We start from the raw sequence: 15,000 nt of genomic DNA, 5'->3' as shown, positions 1-15,000 counted from the left end.
AGGTGTAGTTCCAGACTCTATATTATAGTATTCAGAATGCTATATAGCATTCAGAATGCTATATAGCATTCAGGAGATGTAGAAACGAGCCAAAGTTAAAGCTACAGGTTTTAAATCATAAGCGGCACACAGGTGTGTAACAGCTGAGTAAATACGGCCCATGGAAGCAGCATCAGCGCTGGGCTTAGTTGTTACCACTCTCTCCACAGGAAAACAATTACACCGGCAGCACCACTGTTCATCATGTGTCACCTGGCTCACTGTCGGCGCCCATGGGCCACTGGGATTCCTGTGTCTCAGTGTGTGTGTGTGTGTGTGTGTGTGTGTGTGTGTGTGTGTGTCCTATACCTGTCGCAGTGGTTACACTTGAAGGGCTTGGCACCGGTGTGTTTGCGATAGTGTCGCGTCAACTCGTCACTCCGGGCAAAGCGCCACTCACAGCCCTCCCACGAACACTTGTACGGCTTTTCACCTGAGAGAGAGAGAGAGAGAGAGAGAGAGATTAACGTTCACATGTTCTATTGGCATTTCAACATTTCCCCAAACCCAAAAAATACAAGTAATCTTTCAATGTTTTATGTAACCCACGCACGCACACACACGCAGGCACGCAGACAGACAGACAGACAGACAGACAGACAGACAGACACCTTAGGGGCCAGCCAGACCTTATCCTAATACGACAGTCATTTCAATGAGCCAATCGAGTCAATTAGCTCGGTCTAAATTAAGTCTTTCAGCATGGCTGCATGTTAATTCATAATCTCCCCCCCTCTCCCCCCACCCCCTCCAAAATCTGCCTGAAAATGAAACTGGTTTTCTCCCTCTGGTACCCTGCAGCCCCCCCTCCCTCCCCCCTCCTTCTCCCCCGCACGGACCCCCTGAGGTGGGATCTGAAATGTAAATGAAGTTTCATCTTCACTTTAGCAGATGGGAGGAGAGATGTACCATTGTTCCCAGGCTGTAGCAGGCTGCAGTTATCCCTACATGATAAAAAGCCTTCCGGCTGGGGTGTGTGTGTGTGTGTGTGTGTGTGTGTGTGTGTGTGTGTGTGTGTGTGTGTGTGTGTGTGTGTGTGTGTGTGTGTGTGTGTGTGTGTGTGTGTGCGTGTGTGCGTGTGTGCGTGCATGTGTGCGTGCATGTGCAGATTTAAGGTTGTCTTTGGAAGGGTGTGTGTCAAGTGTGTGACCCACACCATCGTATATAGCCTTTGGGTTTTTGGGGAACACCCCTTTCTACGGATGGGATGTGTGTGTGTGTGTGTGTGTGTGTGTGTGTGTGTGTGTGTGTGTGTGTGTGTGTGTGTGTGTGTGTGTGCATACCTACTGTGTCAGCCAGTAGATACAGCAGAACTAGGGGGGTGGTAGATATAATTGGGGTCTTAATGAGTCTTAATGGGGAGTAATACGGCTGCATACAGTTGGCCAGATGTCCCGTTCTCCGCCTTATCACAGCAGCCACCAATCTTTCTTAAGCATGCACACCATGCACCACGCACACACACCATGCACGCACACGCGCGACGCGCACCATGCCCTACCACGCCACACACACACTCACACCACGCCACACACACGCACAGACGAGTCACACTTCCCAAAGTATAGTGCTGGCAGTAGCGAAATTTAAAGGCCTCTAACGCAACTGAGATGAAGTGGCCATTACAGAATATGTTAACAGAAAGTGGACATTACAAGAGCATGCGTGCGTGCGTGCGTGCATCCATGCGATGTTTACGCAAATCGGAAGCTCTTTACTGTCTTCAATAACAGCAGCAAAAAGATGCATGCTCATTTCCTCAAAACCCAACAGACGGCCTTCTCAGTGTGTCTGTGTGTGTACAGTATGTGTGTGTGTATGAGTTTTGTGTGTGCGCTCTTGCACATAGGGTCGGGGGGGGGGGGGAGACAGAGACAGAGAGACAGAGACAGACAGAGAGAGATGGAAGTATATAAGTGGGGGCCACAGGTGCCAGACAGGCGGATGCTTCACACCCTTCCCTCCATAATTGGCCGAGAGTATTCCCTCAGTCTGCATTAAACGTGCACACGCACGCACGCACACGCACGTGCACACACACACACACACACACACACACACACACACACACACACAAACACACACACACACGTAACACTCGCGCACGAATGAAAGCAAGGCTGACTTGGGCAACCATGACGCCAGCCAATTATAACACGGCGAGGCATGGAACCATGAAGTCACCTAGCAACTGAGAGGGGTGGGGGTGGGGGGAGGCAGAAAGACAGAGAGAGCAAGACACTGAAAGGTGAAATAGAAAGAGAGAAAGAGAGGGGGGGGATGAAGGAAAAGGAGCAAATGGGTGAGAATGACAAAGAGACAAAATGAGAGACTCAATGGAAGAGAAGAGAGAGTGAGAAAGAGAGAGAGAGAGAGAGAGAGAGAGAGAGAGAGAGAGAGAGAGAGAGAGCAACATCCATGGACAATATCTACTAGCCAATTATGGGGGAGTGCGGTGGTAGTTGCCTAGCAACCCAAACTGAGAGAGAGAGAGAGAGAGAGAGAGCAGGGTTGGAGTTAGACGTACACTTGGCTAGTAGGGGGTCGCTTTGAGGGTATAGTTTTGTTGTCATAAAGCCTAATATGCGGTCCGTCGAGGCCCATGCAGCGATAGTATCCGACCCACAAGCTCACAACGCACAGCAAATGCAACGCGTTGTGAGCTTGTACATCGGCTATTTTCACCGTGCGGACCCCGTTGTGCGACAGAGTACTAAACCGGGCGTAAGGGGGAGTGTATGGATGTCTCTCTCCAGCTATAGTTGTAGCTTCACTGGCAGCATGGCAGCTAGCTGTGAGCTGTAAGCACACAGCTAATTATAAGGTACACTCTCGTCTTGCAGGTTTTGAGTCTCTTGGCGATACCGTTTCCCAGCAACCCCCCCTGAGCCCCCACACACACACACATCCCAGCCCCCCCCACCACACACACACACACACACACACACACACATCCCACCCCCCCCCCCCACACACACACACACACACACACACACACACACACACACACACACACACACATCCCACCCCCTGCACAAACACTCTCACACGCACCACAGGTGTTGAGATAAATGCTTACTTTCCATCGTTGCTTCAATGCAGAGATCAAGTCTTTGTACGGTGATCAATCGATCGAAATCTGTCTGTCTGTCTGTCTGTCTGTCTGTCTGTCTGTCTGTCTGTCTGTCTGTCTGTCTGTCTGTCGGTTTTATTTTCCGTAATAATCAGATGGTTATGATGTGCAGTATAAACTGCTGGTTTTGTTTAGAAAAATACTATAAAAAAACTATACTTGTATTGTTCCAAAAGGCAAGCAGACAGACAAACAGACAGGCAGATTTAACTGGGTGTCACGCAATCCAGCTAGAGTTTTACGTGAGGCACAGATCATTGTGATCTGTAATTCCCATTTCACAGAGAGAGAGAGAGAGAGAGAGAGAGAGAGAGAGAGAGAGAGAGAGAGAGAGAGAGAGAGAGAGAGAGAGAGAGAGAGAGAGAGAGAGAGCAATCTTGGCTGAGACTCAGTAAGTGCTTGGGAGATTAACTCCATTTAATTAAATATATTCTATATTAACATAACCAACATAATCCCGGATGGAAACACTATGGGGACCGAGAGACAGGAAAGTAAATGCTTTTAAATCGTCTCATAATGAACGCTGCATTTGAAAAGAGCCATTTTGTTTTGCTTTGGACACGTCAGCAACATTCAGCAACATTAACTTTGTCACTGTCGGTTACTGGAAACCATGTATGTTCTTGGGCAGAAAACTCCTAACTCCTAAAACTCCTAACTCCTAGCAGATCCACACGCTCGAAACACTTGAATCCTGAAGAGTAACAGTGTTGGTTTCCACCGAACAGAGACCATTCAGCTAAAGTACAGTATTGAGGTACTTTTCAATTCTTGTTACTTCTACCCCATTCCATCTCAAGAGGCAAATATTGTCATCGTCACAAAACCATACATTATCCAATCAAGTCCAACATTATACTGTAAGCTCACAGCGCGTTGCAATGCATCACGTTGGGAGCTAGTAGATATTTTGGAAAATGTTTATAAAATATTGAGAACTTTTGGTTTAGTGCATTGTGGTATAGTGTCTAGATATTCTGATGCCGAAACAGTTTGTACTTTTTAGGCCTTTTACTTGTGACATTCGTGCGTGTGTGTGTGTGTGCGTATGCGTGAGCGCGTGCGTGTGTATTTTGGCTGAGGGTATGTGACTTCATGTAATACACTATGCTGGCTGTTTGCTCTCCACTAACTTCATCTTTCTGAACATGTACATGTTCAATGATTAATGACCATAATAAACCAAAAAGAGGATTAATCTAATTACACTAACTGTACTGAGCTTGTAATGAGCATATTGGGATATTCACCCCCCCCCCCACACACACACACACACACACACACACACACACACACACACACACACACACACACATACACATACACACGCAGACACACACGTAAGCATATACATAATAAATAAATGCAACACCCTGAAGACGCTTTTTGCAATAATATTGCAAAATCATCTTCAGGGTCTTGGATTTCTTTTACATAATATATATATTTAATTTGCATCATTACTGTATATGTGTGTGTGCGCGTGTGTGTGTGTGTGTGTGTGTGTGTGTGTGAGGGGGGGGGGGGTGAATATGTCTTATATCAGCGGGATGGGGGGAAGAGGGGAGCGAGATGGGGAGGGAGTGGGGCGGTACAACAACCTGCCGAGTCGACAGCGGGCCTGAGGAGCCAGATTACAGATGCTGCAGCTCCGCTATAGCGCTAACACTACAAGGCCTCACCGCAGGCCATTAGCTGCTCCATTATGGATTAGCCATACTAAAGGCTATATGACTAATGCTACGCTGCTGGAACTTTGGGACACGCTATATTAACCCTGGTTTGGGCGCGTGCAGCACGGTTAAACGCTAAAGCCACACACAGTGGTGTGTAGCCAGGGTCATATAAGCCTGTGACATGCCGGATAAAGAATATACCATACTGAATACTGTACAACCTGCACGCTATATTTTATTTATCCCGGCCAACAGAGAGCAAACTGAGATGGCTGGTTGACGTTGGAAGGTGAAAACCTGAGGTCAAACATTGCTCTAGAAGATGCGCAGCATGTGGAGATCATAGCTAATGTTGGATAATACGGCCTACAGACCACAGCTGTCAATAGGCCTAATGCTATGGATGCAAGCTGTGCTATAATGCTATAGTGAACACCAGGGTCAGGTTCAGCATCAGGCTGCCATGCTGGAGGAAGCACATGGACAACATTAGCACAAGGCAATCTCTGAGCAGGACTCACATCATATGATGGCACTATAAAGCCCAAAACACACCAATGGGTCGCCTTACAACCGAGTAGATGCATGTAGTTGCAAGCAACCATTGAATTTAATCAACTTGACTTGCGCCGCCATGCGCCGACGTGCAACAAGACATATCACACCGCTGGGACGAACGTGAAAAAACGTTTTGACCAATTGGTGTGGTTTGGGCTTAAGGCTGTACGAGAATTGGAGCTTGTATATCTGCACTTTTTGAATAGGGCTTAAGTGTTCAAATAAAATAAATGTTCATATTCTCTCACTTTAAAGGTACCGGTATTTGTGTTTATTTATGTGTTTGCATCTAAGTTATATGTTTTTTCAAATGGTTTCACACTTTTGAAAACAAAAAAGATCGGTTGAGACATCAACAATCGTGACGGTCACACAGCTGTGTGGGATGGGTCGGGTCTACTGGCGTCACGTGTGAGCTGTTTGTGAGCTTCGGTGAAAGGCCAGTGGCCTGCAGGTTCAGTGAAAGGCCAGTGGCCTGCAGGTTCAGTGAAAGGCCAGTGGCCTGCAGGTTCAGTGGCCTGCAGGTTCAGTGAAAGGCCAGTGGCCTGCAGGTTCAGTGGAAGGCCAGTGGCCTGCAGGTTCAGTGGCCTGTGTGTTCAGTGAAAGGCCAGTGGCCTGCAGGTTCAGTGGCCTGCAGGTTCAGTGAAAGGCCAGTGGCCTGCAGGTTCAGTGGAAGGCCAGTGGCCTGCAGGTTCAGTGGCCTGCAGGTTCAGTGGAAGGCCAGTGGTAGTTAGCAGTTAAAGCTGTGTGTAAAACGCACTCAGACATGGCTGATCCAGTGAGGTGGAAGTCGTGTTTGCCTGCCAGTCTATCAATCATCAAGCAATTACCAAGGCCAGGCCTGTTGGCACTTGTCATGGCTTCACGGGCCGCTGTGCCGGGATTAAGAGTTATGAGGAGATGGAGAAATCTGCTAGAGCAACTAAGTGTGACAGTGTTACCGAGGCTGAGAATAATGGCATTCACATCCAAGAAAAACCTCAGGAAAAAAAAGGGATAAAGACAGATTATGGAAAGAGGCAAGCGCTATATGCTATGTTTTCTATTCAAGCTTATCTGGTTTTAGTATATGTAACTGTATGTCTGTAACACTGTCAGGGAAGAAAAGGAAATGTGTGCTTTAGTGCCGTGGTTCTGTGGGGTCCGGGGACTCCCCAGGGGTCCAGCTGGTTCCCAGCAAAAAAAGTGAAACGGGAACAGCTCTTAAGCCCTCTTTCACTGGTACATTTTTCACAATAACCATTCCACATAAGGTGTGATTTTCTTTTGACAACTTAAGTATTTTTTTATTCGTGAGAGTAAACCAGGCATATAACACTGTCACGTGCACGCACGCACACACAGTGTGTGTGTGTGTGTGTGTGTGTGTGTGTGTGTGTGTGTGTGTGTGTGTGTGTGCGTGCGTGCGTGCATGTGTGTGTGTGTGTGTGTGTGTGTGGGTGCGCACGTGTGGCCTCACCTGTGTGTGTCCTCTGGTGTGCCTTGAGGTGGGAGCTCTTGGTGTAAACCTTCCTGCAGCCGTTGAACTGACAGCGATGGACTCTCTTCTTGTTCTCCGGTATGTCTCCCGCCAGGCTGCCCCCCCCTCCCTGTTCACTGTCACTGAGGGCCCCTCCTCCTCGGGCCCCTGGCGGCGACGAGGGCAGGGCCCGTGCCGACGCCATGCCCACCTTCTTGGCCACCAGCTTTAGCGTCAGCGTGCCGTCCGCCGTGGCGGTGAGCGTCTGCGCGGGCTTGACCAGGTGGCGGCCCAGCTCCGGGGACGAGGGCGGCGTCAGGGAGGTGACGGCGGCGCTGAGCTGCGCGGCGCTCACCCCCACCAGGCCCTGGTGGTGGTGGTGGTAGTGGTCCTTGGGGGTGGTGGCGAGGACAACGGCGCCCGTCTCGGGGTCCACTAGCGGTCCACTAGCACTCTTGCTGAGGTGGATGATCCGGGCCTGGACTTTGGGCGCCAGCAGCGGAGGAGGCGGGCTGGGCTGGTCGGGGAGGCCGCCGGGCAGGAGCGGGTCGCTCAGGTCCTCGTCGCTGTCGCTGGAGGCCTGCATGAAGGCCGGCGTCAGGAGGCAGTCCAGCTCCTCGTCGAACAGCTCCGAGAGACGCTTGGGCTCCGTCTGTAGGTAACGCTCCAGCTCTAGACACGTCTGCAAGAGAGAGAGAGAAGACGATGGATGCATCGGTCAGTGTTATGCAGCAGGTTTCACAATCAGGATCAGCTTCATTGTCAAATTACAGTTTTACAAGTAAAAAAGTGGTTGAAATTTGTTTTCGTACATAGTTCCCACCGTGGATATCAATGCCGGAAAAAAAGAAAGTTTGAGCAAAGGTTTTACGACAAACTGTACAAGTAAAGTGTTTCCCCTGTATGAGATAGTGACAAGCATTTGCTACAAAACTGTGAAACTATACGTTTTCTTTTTTTTGTTGCTTTTACCACAAACTGTGGTAAGTAAAGGTTTTTTTCCCCCGTATGGGTGCTCGTGTGATTTCTGACATCATGCTTAGGGAGGGGAGGTGCGCTTCTCAACCGGTCTTTGGTTAGCAAGTTCATGTGAAAGCGGCTCCATGGAATGATATGAAATCGGGGTGACTGGGTAATAGTCAAAGAATGGTCAAACACGGTTTGAGGCCAAAAAATTGTCAAGGAATTGTAGGAGGGAGAGATGGAGAGGGGGAGAGCAGGAGAGAGCCTATTTCACCAATGCGAGAGGAAGAGAGAGAGCAGTATTTCACTCTTAATAATAACCAAGCCAATATTGGGTACCAAATGAACACACTGATTAACGAGTTGTCGGGGCAATAACCCTGGCAACACCAGGCTTCACACGCAGCGGCAGCGCGTTATGCTTGTTATAATTGTAATTATTATAATGATTATAATTGACACTTGATTACAGACATGCATCCATCTCGGTTTTGCCATGCAAACAAAGCCAAGTACTATTTCAACAATAACCACATCACCCCCCCCCCCCCTTCAATTCTTTCTTTGCCTGCTGACTCTGAACGTCCAAAGTTCATTGTACATCTTCCACTGTTTACCAATCTATCAGGGCTGACTCCAGGGGGCTGCTCTATGTGTTGCATTTCTGTGCAGCTGTTGACCATGTGTCACCGAACACGCGGGCTCTGTCCTGAGAGAGGAGGGATTTAGGCCGTGATTGATGGCCGCTGCCGGCCCGGCGCTCTCCAGAGTGCTGAACTGTGGAAGCCTCACTGTTTCCCTCAGCTCACTGAAATCAACCAGCCATGGAATTTATATTACCAGATGGGAGGGGAGGGGGCGGACAGAAAATGGAGCGAGAGGGAAGGGAGAAGCAGAGGGAAGGAAAGGAAGATAAACGTAAAGGTGAGGTGGAGGATTTTGGCACTGGAAGACCCATGGTATGCCTGCTATCTATACTTATGCTGACCGATACCGTTATGCACCTTCATGTTGTTAGATATTTATATAGATTTGTATTTGTGTAGTTTAGTTTTGGCACTGATCACATTGAGATTTTAATGTCTGTCTTCTCGAGACTAATTGTGGCGTGAGGTTTAGTGCATAATGCATTTTGATACACAAAATACACTGAAATCTAATTCAATTCAATTCAATTCAAAGGGCTTTATTGGCATGAGAAAACATACGTTTACATTGCCATTGTCACAATAAAGTTATGATATAAAAAAAACTGTTGCTGACAGTGCACAAATCACTCTCACAGTTACGAGAGGATTTTACTGTGTAGAGATGAGAGACTGAAACAATTAAAGAAAGGTTGGCAACTGTTTTAGATTTGAGATGTCACTATGAAGCAACACTTTTAGATTCCTAATGGTTCACGATACCACATAATCTCAGATCTTCCCCTATAAATCAACACCTGCTTCGGAAAGCAATCATGTCACCGACCAAATTAAAGACAACCCTATAGATTTATGTACCTATCTTTGGAGTGGTAAAATCCAGTGTCGAATCCAATTATGGATGTACGAGATTTATACTCAAAATTGGTAAACATATTGGATTCAAATAATGTGAAGCCACAGAAGATCGAACATCCAGTGTTTCCCAAAGTGGGGTCTCTACTAGGGACCTGGGGGTCCCCAACCAACTGGACCCTCTGGGAGTGGACTCTGAGAGTGCCAAATGGATCGGAAACCATTTGTACACTCTCAGAGTCATGGGCGTCCGTGAACCGAACCGTGGGGGGTCTGCTTCAAAGTTTTTGAGAACCACTGATGTAATGTGCAGGTCCCTCTCTCTCAACTGAACCCTGACGTTGCACGGGGACAGAGTGCTACACCCAACAAACAACACAACGGACTGAAAACAGATCTGCATTTTTATGTTTCCTTCTGCGCAGGAGTCATTAGAATGAGAAATGTCCTGCCAGGAGAAAAGGGGGGGAAATGGGGGCAAAGGCAGAAGTTGGAATTACAGACAGAGAGAGACACTGGGACGATGCATGGCTCACTAAGCGTCCATTCAGCAGTTTGTACAGTACAGTACAGTACAGTACAGTACAGTACAGTACAGTACAGTAAATGCTCCTTGCTCAAGCATCGCTACTGTAGCGCTGCGCTGTCAACGCTTCATGTCACAATTATTACATGATTACTGAATCGCAGTTATTTGAGATAATTGCAATGATTTTTTGCATTTAATTTAATGGTCATAATCGTTCCGATGTTGAAACATTTTCATAATGCTGTGTTTTCAAACTTTAAGTGTGGCAATAGGAAATGCAGGAATGAAGAAATATATTTGTAGTCGTTGTGCATGGGCCAGATTTGATAGTTTGGTTGAGCATGTCCAGTACGATGAACATGTGCAGCATTGTGTACAGATTGTGTGCCTATGGGCAGTAAAGGCACACATCGCATATACTGTAGTGCAAGCCAGCAGAAGTACACAGTACAGTACAGTAGCCCAGAGCAGATCCCAGTGGTCCAGAGCAGTGCAGCAGAACACTGCACCATGCAGGCCAACCCTCCCAGGTCCCACAGCCTACATAATGGATATATACAGTACATCTGCTTCAAACAGTGCACAAAACATCAGGTTTTTTTGTTTGTTTTGCAGGTCAAATACAGCATATCTGAAATGCTTAGTTGAGAATATAGGTCCAATATAGGTCCAAACTACCATCTGTAAAAGCTTAAAGCAGTGCTTCTCGACCTGTTCTGGATAATCACTTGACCATACTTAACGGCAGCATTAATATGACAACATATTCTCACTCTCAACCCGTCCTGTATACGACGGCATGGGACTGGATGTGCCCACACGGTAAGCGTTTGGCGTCAGCGGGGTAAACCCATCACATCATTTTACGCTGTCCAGCATAGCATTCCTTTTTTATGGTCGGTGAGCATGTATTTTATTCCTGCTTCTGGTCAGACTGAAGTAAACACAAAATAATAATAATATATAACTAACGTAGAAAATGGTGCAAAGGATTGTTCCTTTAGAAAGCATTGTTCCTGAGCTTGTAGATCGTCTATGTTCGCTATTGTTTGTACAAAGAAGATTATAGGGCTTCACCGATCTCTCTCTCTCTCTCTCTCTCTTTATTTTGGGAATGTCCTCTTTTTCAAAATCATTTGCATATGGGCATAAATCAAAGACACTTGTGTGTGCGTGTGTGTGTGTGTGTGTGTGTGTGTGTGTGTGTGTGTGTGTGTGTGTGTGTGTGTGTGTGTGCGTGCGTGCGTGCATGTGTTTGTGGTATTTACATTTTTTTAACTGTACTTGAGTATGTTCAATTTTTCAATTTTCATTTCTATTCCACTAGACTACACCTCAGAGGCAAATATTGTAACTTTCAATCATTTTAATCATTTGAATTGTTTTAGTTTAGTGCAGATTTAAATGATTATATTACAAAACATACATTAACCACTTAAGCCCTCATTTATACATAGGCTATTCAAAAATATCTGATCTATAAGCTCACAGCACACATTGTGAGCCTATATAGATAGTCGAATTTGAGTATTTAAGCCCATATTTTTGTACTTTTTATTCAGGTAAAATTCTGAATACAGGCCTTTTTACTTGTAACAGAGTACTTCTTCACCACTGCTCCTGGTGCTGTGATTTGTTAACAGTTGCATCCCTGGCTGCAGTAATTGCTGTGTTGTAATACGATCGCTAGTGGAGCGTGCAAAACGAGGCCAGAGATGATTGTGTCTCTCTAGGAATCAGATCACTCATTGCTAATGCGCTTGAAAGCCAATACTCCTACAGACAAAGCAAAGCAGTAAATTAGGTTATCTGGAATGTTCTTTTTATTTATTTATTATTACTTTTCTTTTTTTCCCCTCTACAAAGGACACCATAATCAGGTTGTTTGGATGACAGATTGAGGACAAGCTGGGTCAATGTGGCGTTCATTTGATGTCTTTTGGTACTTTGTCCAACGATATTACCACTCGCTCGAAAAAAGAAATAAAATTAATTACTGGTTGTGAATTATCCCATCGCTAAGTCCCTCCCCAACCTGTCCTTGTCCAATAGGCACGTTAGCAGCGAGGAGACAGGACAAGCTGTCCTTCTCCCCATTTAGATGTTAAATGACGGGACTTCTCTTTTTTTAAATATATTTTTTTATCCCACGATTTTGTAACCCATTTTTCACCCCTGTGTCAATCATCTAATGTGATCCTGGGCTCTACACACCCTCCGCCAACCTAGTCCACATATATGGGGGACAAGGGGAGAGCAACGGACTTGAACTCATGCTTCCTTCATGCCTGAGTGTCCAAGTTGCTCCTTTACACCTGACAGGGGGAGTTTCCCTGGTTGGACGTAGCGCGTGGAAGGAACACGTTATTCCAACCAGTTCCTTTCCCCTCCATCAGGCGCCCCGGCTGGCCAGGGGGAGGCAGTTTAGTGACCAGGGTTACTGCATGTTTTTTGTGAGGGTACCTACCCTAGGGGATGACGGGACTTCTCTATATAAAATAAAGGGAGGCGAGGGGAGATGACCCCTCGGTGCTCCTACAGGGGTGGAGGGAGGGGAGATGACCCCTCGGGCGCTCCTACAGGGGTGGAGGCGCAAACTGGTGTCCATGACAGAATGGATCACCGGTGACATTTTACGTGTGTGACCTTTTCCTTCTTTTCTTTCTACTTTCTTTTGCTACGATATCAGGTAACAATGAAACGTGTGTGTGTGTGTGTGTGTGTGTGTGTGTGTGTGTGTGTGTGTGTGTGTCAACCAAAGCACCATACCATATGGAGAAAGGTCACATCAAACAACACACACACACACACACACACACACACACACAATTAGACTTTGCTGCTCAAAGGACAAAAAAACAATATTACCACAGCTATATGTGGCATGGAATCCATCATGTCGGTCATGAAAAAGAAGGGGAAAAAAGGGTGAAAAGAAAAAGGAAGAAAGAAAGAAAGAAAGAAAGAAAGAAAGAAAGGAAGGAAGAAGAGAGAAAGATGGGAGCAGCCATCCGTGGAAGACACTACAATTTCATATTAGAAACATAATCGGGAGACATCCATCCAGGGTGTGTGTGCGTGTGTGTGTGTGTGTGTGTGTGTGTGTGTGTGTGTGTGTGTGTGTGTGTGCGCGTGCGTGGGCAGATATGGTTACACATCTATTTCTGTGGAACTGGAGGGAGAAAACACAGCAAATCCATTTTCACCTCCCCTCCACGTCTGTCTGTCTGTCTGTCTGTCTTCGTGAGACCCCGACCATTGAACAGTATTTTGTGAGTAAAAGTCTGGGATTCAAAACGTACTTGAGTAAAAGTACAAAAGTATTGTCATCAAAATCCCATTTCACAGGTTTCACATGTATAAATGTGTACTAATGTGTGTTTAGTAATAATAATCCAAATCCACAAAGTAACTACCGGTATAGTTCCATAACTAAAGTTTTCTAATAATTGTAGTGGAGTAAAAAGTATAACATTTGCCTCTGTAAAAGCTGAAAACTGAAGGAAAAAACACATACAAATTGTACTTAAGTACAGCACTTGAGTAAATGTACTTGGTTACTTTCCACCACTGGTTCTCAGGCTGCTGGGGTTCATTAATAATGGATGTCGGTGAGCGAACAGCGCTAAGAGCTTTGGACAGACAAAGGAGCAGTGGAGCATCACTTATAGAGCATCACAGTCCCGCCCCCTTGTAGAATGACGAGGGCACCGCATGGCGGACTAGGTAAAATTAGCCTAACAATAGTAACAAATAATTAGAAAGAAGAAAAAAGGTACAACACTGTGGACACTTTTTTTTCTTCTTTCTATAATTATTTGTTCAGAATTGTGTCTATTGTCATGATTTGTCCGGAGCCGAGATGGCTCTGTCCGAGGCTTAAAGGGATTGTGACAGGTTTCCTGAGCTCAAATGCACCTAAAAAACCTGATCTTTTAACATTCAGTAGATTTTCTGTGGTTCGGGATCTTCTGACTCAAACAAGTGCTCTGATTTCCTTGCTGTTTGTGATGTCACAGCCTGCAAATCCCATATGTCATTGGGATTTGCCAGCGGATGTTTTCCTTGTTTTGCCTGTTTCATTGCAGCTCAACAGGCTTCCAAACCCCAGAGAAACCCACAGACCACAGCCTGTGGCTGCAACTTGCAGTGTCGGCAAAGCGTTTCCATTTTTTGTCCGACGCTACAATTTGCAGCCGAGCACGAGCGTCATTTCCATCCACCAGCTGTTTAAAAACCCAGAAGAGACGCCTGCTCTAGGCGTTTCTTGATGCGACAGTGTAGTTACCATCAACCGTCCAACAACACACATACCATAATACAAGTCACTGAATTAAACCAATTTGTGTGTGTATAGAATCGCACCGCGTGTGCCTACGTGTGTGTGTGTGTGTGTGTGTGTGTGTGTGTGTGCGTGCTTGTGTGTGTGTGTGCGTGCGTGCACGTGCGTGCGGTGTGGTACTGTGTGTGGTACTGAAGTGTTTATTTTCCTCATCTCATTATGCCACTTATGTGGCTTCAAATGCCCCTCCCCCATTCTTTTTCATACAAATACCTTCTAATTAAAGCTCTTTGGCTTTCATGTTATTTGAAGCTGTACCCTCTTGATGGCTAAAACTGATCTCTCTCTCTCTCTCTCTCTCCACACTCACAACACACGCGCACACGCACGCGCACACGCACACACACACACACACACACACACACACACACACACACACACACACACACACACACACACACACACACAGTAGACTCTGATGGCTAATTAGACACTCAAAATACACAGCAAGCACAGACTCTATTCAACTAATTTGCCAATGTGTTTACATGTGTGTGTGTATGTGTGTATGTGTGTGTGTGTGTGTGTGTGTGTGTGTGTGTGTGTGTGTGTGTGTGTGTGTGTGTGTGCGTGCGTATGTGTGTGTGTTTGTGATGCCGGGAACGCCATAATGACCTCTAACTGATGTAAATACACTGCATGTGCTATGTGAGCGTGCAGCCGTGCGCAGTATCAAATGACGGCTGGCTGTGTGTGTGTGTGTGTGTGTGTGTGTGTGCCATCATGTTTTATGAATAACCCACAATCTAGCGCACAACATCACTCGACCTTCAACTGTCGGCTCTTGTGGACGGCT

At 46.4% G+C, this 15,000-nt stretch overlaps 1 protein-coding gene across 2 annotated transcripts in view; it reads right to left on the bottom strand.

The window, feature by feature from the left end:
- Positions 1 to 15,000, bottom strand: part of klf7b (Kruppel like factor 7b) — a 74,766-nt gene that overhangs the window by 8,932 nt on the left and 50,834 nt on the right. Inside the window, exons 1-3 of one of the 2 annotated variants that reach the window (XM_080785142.1) lie at positions 8,449 to 8,562; positions 6,869 to 7,550; positions 349 to 472 (exon numbers count right to left, since the gene is read on the bottom strand). In XM_080785142.1, coding sequence (XP_080641268.1) covers positions 349 to 472; positions 6,869 to 7,550; positions 8,449 to 8,514 — 872 coding nt within the window. In that variant the 5' untranslated portion in view covers positions 8,515 to 8,562. Of the gene's footprint in view, positions 1 to 348; positions 473 to 6,868; positions 7,551 to 8,448; positions 8,563 to 15,000 lie in introns of those variants that run through there. The other variant, XM_080785141.1, reaches the window with a different exon arrangement.

This window comes from Protomyctophum bolini (assembly GCF_963924005.1).
Source record: "Protomyctophum bolini genome assembly, chromosome: 16".
NCBI classification, from domain to species: Eukaryota; Metazoa; Chordata; class Actinopteri; order Myctophiformes; family Myctophidae; genus Protomyctophum; species Protomyctophum bolini.
Note: the sequence above shows the minus strand (reverse complement) of the source record. Positions and strands in the feature narration are given on the sequence as shown.